Here is a 9628-nt window from a genome sequence, read left to right as displayed (position 1 = left end):
AAATGACACGTCAAGAAAAACTTTATTAACGTGGCGCCTTCCGCTCACGTCAATTGACATGTTAAAATCGCACGTCAATAATTGTTGACGTGTCAAAATGGCAAGTCAATAATTATTAACGTGTCTAAATTGCACGTCAATAATTATTGACGTGCCATTTTAACACGTCAATAATTATTGACGTGTGCGGAAAGGCGCCGCGTCAATAAAGTTTTTGTTGACGTGTCATTTTCGCCACGTCATTAATTAGTAACGTGGCAAAAAGTGTGTTACTGTTTGCCACGTCAAAAAACCCATTGTCTTTTTGTAATGGGTCATCATCATTACATCCACCACTACACCTATAAAAGGGTATGGAAGTCATGGACACAGGTACATAACTCATTCTCACTAGACACTTTACAAACTCAGAAATAAGCTAACTTTAGCATTGGAGGAGGATTCACCGGAATATCCCCGGCGTATTCTCTTAATCCCACTTTTGTCTTGCAGATTAAAAGGAGTGATGCCCAAAGTTACCATCTCGTCCCTTGAGTCCACCACACCGAAACTGTACCAATAGATACTAAATAAAAAATTGTTAAATAAGACACTAAATATAATTGTATTACCTCTGTACAATATGTGAATTTAACATTTTAAATTGTTTTAGGGTTGCTAGCTTTGTTAAAATAATAGACCAAAACTTTTCAGACTTTTTACTGTTTTTTAATGTTGTTTAATTCGATCTAGCCTATCATGACCTTAAGGCAAAAATAAACCGTACGGTTTATTTAAGGAATTCTTCTACACCCTTTCATTTCATTTTTTTTTTTTTAAAAAAAAAAAAAAGAAAAATTATTTTTCACTATTATTATATATTTACATTTTTTGCTATTCATTTTTAAGATATTTTCGTTAAAATAAAAAATTATTATAAAAAACATGGCGCGAGTTTGAAGCTAGTTTCTTATTAACGGAAGAATGAGTTTTATTTCTAAATATTTTTGGAAAAATGGAATGACGACTTGAAGTCATGGACATGTAATAAATGATTATTCACATACAAAGAGAAGAAAACAGACGTGTTTTTCTAGAATCTTCTATGAACATAATGAAATATTAAATGAGATAATGGCTGTTGATCGATGCCGTACAATTGACATGGACACTCCTTAAGTTTTGAATAAGTTTTCCACTCCAATTGGTAAAGTGAAGTAGCTTGGCCAATCACAATCCAAACATTCTGTTCATCCCCTTGGTGCCCAAGTTTTTTAGTCAACACTTTTTCTCTATTGATCGTTGCTTTGGTCAAGAAGTAGTCATTTCAATTTCATCACTCTTTTACTTTAAACCTTGCCTGCCAAGCAAGGAGGAATACGGTCCCTCTCTTTTGTTTAGGATTGGTCCACGACTCCACATCATCAGAACTCAGTGACTTTGCTGCTGTGACATTTGAGTGATCAGGAATATGGTAAAAGAAATTCAGATTTAGAAAACAGGAATGACAAGTAACAACGTTGTGATTCCCTCAACTTATTTCCTAAGTTTAAGGAAGCTGCAGCATGCTCTTGTCTATATATAGGTTGCTCATGAAAAATTTTCTTTAAAAACCACTACTATGTTGGTTCCATAAACACAGAAATCTCTACTCTCGATCTCTTCTGCACATTTATTTTCAGTACTTCATATCATCTAAACTTTTTTTTAAGCTTCCACAAATGGCTTCATCATCATCCTCTGTAAACAACATTGACTTAAGCATTGCTCTTGCAATACAACTCAATGTTATGCCTGATGCACATCCCGACATTCCTGCTGTACACCCTGACGTACTTGTTGTACATCCTGACGTGCTTGCTGTACACCCCGATGTATGGCAGCCAACCTTTACTTTTGATGATCGTCCTATCACCATTCACGATACTGTCGTGCTCCACGATTCTACTGCTGTGGCAGTGGCTAAAGGTCTTGCAACTCCACGAGATCAAACATTGTTGGCTGATAGGTCTGATTTTGACGCTATTAATAATTCCTTGGCGTATAGTATCCAAGGTGCTGCTTCAGTTTCTGACATGGCACGACGTTTGAGTGTCAGAAATGTGGAGATAAAAATCTTAAGAAATCAAGTTGAGGTCTTACAGCAACAGCTCAAATACTACAAACAAAAAGTGGTAGAAATGGAGAAGACTGCCGGACATCTCCAGCAACAACATGAAAAGCTACAGGTAGATGTCTAGGAGTGTCGCATGTCTCTCGGCCCAAGCTCTAGTCAGGTAACTCATTTGAAATAAATATTCTTTTTGATAATTCAAATATCTACGATTCTGCTCATACTAATTAAGTTCTCTCTTTGCAGAAGTGATCTCTTGGAGTAGCTCTGTGAATGCATCCGCTCGTCATTACTACAAGTCTCTTTATGCAACAACTTTTTTTTTTATTCGAATTAATGAACACTGATTTGTAATATTATAAGGAGCTTGCTCTCCGAACATTTCCTTTTTGCTTTGTAATCATAGTAGCTTCATACATGCACTCTATTTATCAGGTTAATTATACATGAATTTATACATGCACTGTCTTTGTACATGAATGCTTTTAAAGCTTTGCTATTCATGGCAATATGATTTATTCTAAACTTTATAACTTTTCAAAGTCTATGATACATTATAGTAAAGAGAAACTTGATGGAATTACACTTTTAAGTTTTATGTCGAGATAAACACCATAAACATGAATGTAATACCTTTCGATTTGAAGCAACAACATATGTGTGCTATATAAATGAACCTCCTTTTTTTTATCTTTTTCTTTTTTTTGTATATCATATTTACTTAATTTATAACTTTATTTGTTTAGAAAATTCAATTCAATAAATATTTGTTCAAGAATTTAAATATTATATCTATTTTATAATATAATATATATATTAATTATAATATTAACAAGTATAGTTATACATAAAACAGAAAACCAATGCACATGCACTAGTAATCTTTATAAACACTTAAAAACACTCGCAAACACACAAAGTGACAAAGAGAAGAAAACAGATGTGTTTTTCTAGAATCTTCTATGCACATAAAAAAATATTCCCATGGACAGTACTACTGCTTAAGTTTTGAATAAGTTTTCCACTCCAATTGATAAAGGGCACATTCCACGAGAGCTTCAGATTGAAAAGCCATGGCCCATGTGATTGGTAAAGTGAAGTTGCCTTGGCCAATCACAATCCAAACATTCTGTTCGATCATCCCCTTGGTGACCAAGTTTTTTAGTCAACACTTTTTCTCTATTGATCGTTGCTTTGGTCAAGAAGTGGTCATCTCAATTTCATCATTCTTTGAGTTTAAAGCTTGTCAAGCAAGGAGGAATATAGTAAAAGAAAAGGTACGATCATGGGAAGCAAAAGGTACGATCCCTCTCTTCTGTTTAGGTTTTTTTGTCAGTTTGGGGATTGGTCCACATCATCAGAACTCAGTGACTTTGCTGCTGTGACATTTAAGTGAGGAATATCGTAAAAGAAATTCAGATTTAGAAAACAGGAATGACAAGCAACAACGTTGTGATTCCCTCAACTTGTTTCCTAAGTTTAAGGAAGCAGCATGCTCTTGTCTATATATAGGTTGCTCATGAAAGATTTTCTAAATTGTTAAATAAGGCCAAAACTTTCTAACAATTTCATACTTGGGTTCAGTAGCCATGCAAAACTTTTACTAACATGAAAGTGACACAATTTTAATATATAAAATGGTTTTATGGTGGCTTAATATGTGAGAAGTAGATGACTATTTTTTGTTGTTTAATTTTGGTTTAATATGTTTAATCGTTACTATAGGACATAAATCAACAGTTATTTGAGTTTATTGACATCAATATTTCTTTTCTTTCTTTCTTTTTCATTATTACTATTTGTATTTTTTGCTATCCTTTTTTGAAATTAAATTATAATATTAGTTATCGAAAAGAAACGTGAGAGATGGAAGAATAGTTTTTTTTTAAAATTTTTTTAATGGGAATCGTTCATATTTCATTGATAGAATATTTAGAACATAACAGCTATTGCAAAGTATATAGCTCTGATATAGCATAGTCAAAAGTTATGCAATTACAAAGTCATAGATACAATCAGAAAATTCTTACAATCAAAATACTATCTATGACATCATTATCCGCTAATCTATGTACAACTTCATTTATTAAACAGATATGTTCCAGGTAGACTAAATCTAAGACATAGGCAGCCAAAATTTTTAAAACTTTATTTTTCGGCATTGAGAGATAATCTCCCACACCGATCTACTCCTCCTCGGCCCAAGTTCAAAAGAAAAAACACATCTTCGACCCAAAGGCTAGGATAAAAAAACAAAAATAAAATCAAAGCAAAAAAAACAAAAAACAAAAACAAAAACAAAAACCCACTATAAGCAGCAGTAGAGGAGCATGACATCATAGACATCCCCGATAAAACGCGACTCTATTGGTAGATCTGATGAAGATGAGTAGATCGAAGTATGAAAAAGTAGATCTAGATCTAGATCTAAAACAAAATTGCCAAAAACGGAGACCGGAAAAGACTACAGAGAAGACGCTGAGCATTGTTACTAGGGGAACAAGGAGGGAGAGGGACAGGGAAGGGGAAGGAACGAAGAATGGCAATGTCGTTCTTCCCTCCTCTGTGTTTCTTCTTCTTTGATTTTTGTTGGAGGAGGAATAGTTAAGTTAGAAACTAAACGAACTCTCTTAAGCCCAAATAAACCAATGGTAGTACTAAGGGCCTGTTTGGGTGCGTTTGAGGAGTTTAAAAGTGCTTTTAACACTCAAAAAGTCAATTTAAAAAAAAAAAATACTCTTTTGGTAAAAAAATTAAAAGAACTTTTAAGGGTCCAAAAAGCCTAAAAATAACTAAAACATAGTTTTGGCAAAAACTTAAAAATGAAGTTTTTGCCAAAAAAATGTTTTTTTGACTTAAAAGTTCTATTTCTCAAGCGCAATCCTAAACATGCTCTAAACTCCTAGTGTAAATAAAAAATTGTGAAATAATACAGTAAAAATAATATTATTACATCTCCAATATTATCTAAATTTAACATTTAAAATGGTTATAGGGTGATTCCCATTGTCAAATAGACCAAAACATTTCAAATTTTTTTTGTTATTGTTTAATGTTGGCTTAATTCGATCAACCCTATCATCACCTTAAGACATAAATCGACAGTTATTTTGAATTTAATAAATTTATTATTATTATTTATATTTTTTGCTATTTTTTAAGACATTTTTGCAAAAATTAAAAAAAAAAAAGAAAAAGAAAAAGGAAAACCATGTGTGAGTTTCTTATTATCTTTTAACAAAAATAAATATCTTCAATAGACAACTTTACATAAAAAGGAAACATTAAAGCAACTGGGAGTGGAAATTCCGACATACATCTTTGGGTGTGTTGGAAACGAGTAATTCTATGAGGCGTACTTGTATCCTACTTGTGTCTTACTAAAAATGATGTAGCTATTAAAATCATCATTGGGCTTGTGATTGATCATTATTAAGTTTTGATCCAAGAGTGATTTTAATACTCACATCATTCTTAGTAGGATACTAAAAGAAAATTTAGAATTACTCCCTGGAAACATTATAACTTATAACGGAAGAATGAGTTATATTTCTATCTATTTTTGGTAAAATGGAATATAGACTTCAAACTTGTAATAATCTAAAGGGGAATTGCTAGGTGTTTTACTTGTATTCTCTTGATGTGGCACACGGTTTGACACATCAATAATTATTGACGTGTCAGAAACCTGCCACGTCAGTAAAATAGGTAATTTTTTTAAAAAAATTTTTTGCTCCCCCATATATATTTTCTGAATTATTCAAGTTTATACCCGAATTTACATGTTAATCTGATATACAATTTTCAAGGTCCAACACAACAAAAATATACAAAAGAACTATCCATCATCCATATCTACAATTTATATATCTACTACATTGATACATCCAAAAAAAGTTCCAACACAATATCCATCTACCACAAGACAAACAAACCATTCTCAACAAACAATCAAACTATCTCTGTTATCACAAATACATATAATTTGATCTAACTATATACATCAACAAAACAGGAACGAAATATATATACAAGTTAACAAACTTCAATGGACAATCCCTTGCTCAATCCAACTCAACAGCATCATCACCCAACGTCTTATCTGCACTACTTGCAAATGAGTTGTGAACCAAGAGTTGCAATGTCGTTATGAAATCCAATGATAATCAATACAAAAATCCAAACACAAATATACAGTGGTGCAAATATACGTTAGTTCTAAAATGAACCACGGGAACAATGCGTTGCTAACTAATACTTTTGTGCAAACATAATTCTAACCGTTAAAGTGCTCGATACAGAAGAAAAACAACACAAGTATAGCATTGCTTCTGTCTGGAGGAGTACTATGTTGAGTCACCTCGGGTGTGGATTCGGAGGTTGACCCGAACATGGCCTCAAGCTGACAAAAACGGGCCTCAATCATCGCATCTTTTGTTACCATCTGAGCATTTTGTTCTTCAATTCATTTAGCCACCTCATCCATCTGTGCTCTTTGTTGTGCCCTTTCTGCTTCAAGTTTTCTAATCCTCTTGGTCATCTGTGAGACCGTGGAGTTCTCGGGGGTTCTATCGAGTGTATGCTGCCCCGCACAGGTAGAACATTCAGACCAACTTGTCAAACCCTGCCAGCATACTCAGGCTTATTTCCGAGTGCCTGGGCAAACGCGTCATTCGGTGCCCACCATACCGTCCCTTCAGTCATGCTCGACGCCAATGCCAGGTCAGTGGGTATCAGCTCCTTCATTCTCTCATGTATGTTAAATTAAAAGTTAGTGCATCATATAAGGTAGCTTAATTAAAAATAAGTTATCACGAGATATATGGGTGAGTGGCATACACATCTCTCCCTGACCACATTATTTTGATAGTCACCATCCTTCTTCTTGTGTGTCGAGATGTAAGATTGTGCTCGAGTAGGAGGAGTTCCCAAAGATACGGTCTGCATAAAAAATAAAAAAATAATAATAAAAAAATTAAACATAAGCATACGGTTAGATATGTTAATAATATATATATATATACAGATGATAAATGAGACACATATCTTTTCATGTGTCACCCTAGCAAAGCTCTTTGACCCAGTACAGTGAGGCGTATTGTTCAATGCTCACAAATTCTTTATATACGTAGCATACTCGTATACAATTAACATTCTTAATATGTCAGCCCTAACACAATTAGAATTAATGAAACTACACAAAATAGTAATACAACTCGTGACCTACCTGATTCTTTGGGTCACACCATTTATCCAACAACACGTCCAAGTCCTTAGGGTCGTAGTTGTCAACCCAATTTTGCCCTATTCTCGCCTTCACGGTGTCAAAAGTATTGCCCGACTAAATTTTAAGATCATCTTTCATTAAGTGTCTCCAACTCTTCAGCTTCACGCTCATATTTTGGAATGCGTCCCATTTTACGGCATCAAGATCACACTCAGGCGGGATGTAGAAGTCCACCTGCACAAGTTAAAAAATAAGGCGTATATATATATATTTCATTTTTGATATATATATTAACATTAAGGCATATAATTCATACATTAGGAGCGTTTCACATAATGAAATACACATGCTATAATATAACATATAGTTTAACCATACCATCAAGGCGTCCCATATATCCTCCTTCGTACGTTGCAGTACCTTCGTCCTGTCGTCTCGCAATCTAACATAATTTCCACTCCTTATAATATTGTTGGTCGTCCTTCTAAATTTTAAACCACTAAATCCTACGGGCTGCCACGCATTATTGTACTCTACCACAACCTTTTGCTCCCTAGGGATTTCCCACGTCTTGTTCGAGGCTTTAATGGTCAACACTCGAATATGGGTGCTTCCATCTCGATTGATGCCTAACACATTAATAATTATCAATGTTAATTATTTGAAATTCAATACTAACTACAAAACATATATATGTATTCAATATTGGTATTTATAGTTGATATACTTACTTATCGTTCGGACCGGTCACCGCCCAACACTTGTGGAGTAGAGTCTTCAGGCTGTGAGTCATGCGTGGCACTTGTCCCACCATCCATGTCCTCCGGTTCTTGTGTCTCACTGTCGTTCGGTTCCTGTGTCTCACTGTAGTCGACACCTGTGTTTTGGCTGGGGGGGAAGAGCCGCTCTACATGGCCATGAGAAAACAACCCTAACTCGCTCATCGTCGGTGGCGGAGTAGGCGTATGATACGTAGTATATGGGTCGTACGGGAATGGCTGATACTAATACCCTAGTTGGGTTAGTCCTGTCGGAATGTAGGTACTAGGTACAGGGGGCTGCCCTTCCACATGATCTGAAAAACTGGTCTATATCCCCGATTGCTCGTTGCCATCATGGTCGCACGATGTTGACCCATGCGCCGATGATGATTACGCTGCAAGTCTGGCCTCCGTGCTCTACTCTTCCCCCTAGTACTCATATAAACTTGCGAAATACATCACGCACCTAATTAATTATGTATACAATAAATGAAATATGCACCATCATATATCAATGACTCACATATTTAAAAATGAGATATATACCATTTACCAAATGCCCAAATTAATTAATTGTATTGACGTATTAATTACTGAACAATTACCAATCACGATAGACATAACTTACAGGAAACCAGTCAATTAATGTGAACTATATATATAATTTTTTTTTTTTGAATCACATATGCTTGGATTGGATCTAAGTCTGGTCGGACGTATTCGACGTCATCCTGCGGATCCACTTCATTATTACTGGTCAATAGGAGCGGCTCACACTCGTAGTGATTGGCACATTCATCATGAGGACCTTGACCCTGACTAATGTCGTATACGTTTTTAGGCTTAGTCTTTACAGCGCAAGCCCAATCTGGGTCCCTTTCATCTTTGATGTAAAATACTTGGTCAACATGTGAGGTTAGTACATATGACTCATCAGTAATTTGCTCTCCCCGGTGGACAAGGTTATTGAAATTGACAAGCATTATTGCATACTCGTCTACCATGTATCCTCTGTCCCTTGTGTTGTCCGCCTAATTACACTTGAACATAACGTACTTGGTCCTGTCGAAGTACTCATCCTCAATTGTCCATAGCTTTAGTTATTAGAACCCTAATTGAATAAAATAAATCTAGGTTAGTTAGTTAGTTATTATTATTTTTTAGTGTATTTCTTTAACTACATCGTTTCGTTTATTTATTTATTTTTATAACAAATAAACACATATATTTAGTTTTAATTATAACATTTACATAATTTAAATTTGCAAAACCTAAACAAAATTAAGGTCCAAATTTAAATGCATTTGTTATCTTTGGGAACCCTAGATAAAATAGATCTAACTAGCTAGGTTTTTGTTGTTGTTATTGTTGTTGTTGGTTTTTTTTTTTTTTTTTTTTTTTCATTTTTTATAACATTTACATAATCTAAATTTGCAAAACCTAAACAAAATTAAGGTCCAAATTTAAATGCATTTGTTATATATGGGGACCCTAGATAAAATAGATCTAGCTAGCTAGGTTATTTGTTATTGTTGTTGTTGTTGTTGT

The 9628-nt window shown here is 34.4% G+C and overlaps 1 protein-coding gene across 1 annotated transcript; it reads left to right on the top strand.

Moving 5' to 3' along the window:
• The first annotated feature begins 1624 nt into the window (after nt 1-1624).
• Nucleotides 1625-2508, top strand: LOC132176889 (uncharacterized). Its single transcript, XM_059589046.1, has 2 exons — nt 1625-2255; nt 2339-2508. Exon 1 carries the CDS (start codon nt 1701-1703, stop codon nt 2217-2219), a length of 519 nt encoding a protein of 172 aa, XP_059445029.1. The 5' UTR covers nt 1625-1700; the 3' UTR covers nt 2220-2255; nt 2339-2508.
• The last annotated feature ends 7120 nt before the right edge of the window (nt 2509-9628 follow it).

This window comes from Corylus avellana, chromosome ca4 (assembly GCF_901000735.1).
Source record: "Corylus avellana chromosome ca4, CavTom2PMs-1.0".
Lineage (NCBI taxonomy): Eukaryota > Viridiplantae > Streptophyta > Magnoliopsida > Fagales > Betulaceae > Corylus > Corylus avellana.
The sequence above is the reverse complement of the archived record's forward strand: the minus strand, read 5'-3'. Positions and strand labels throughout refer to the sequence as shown.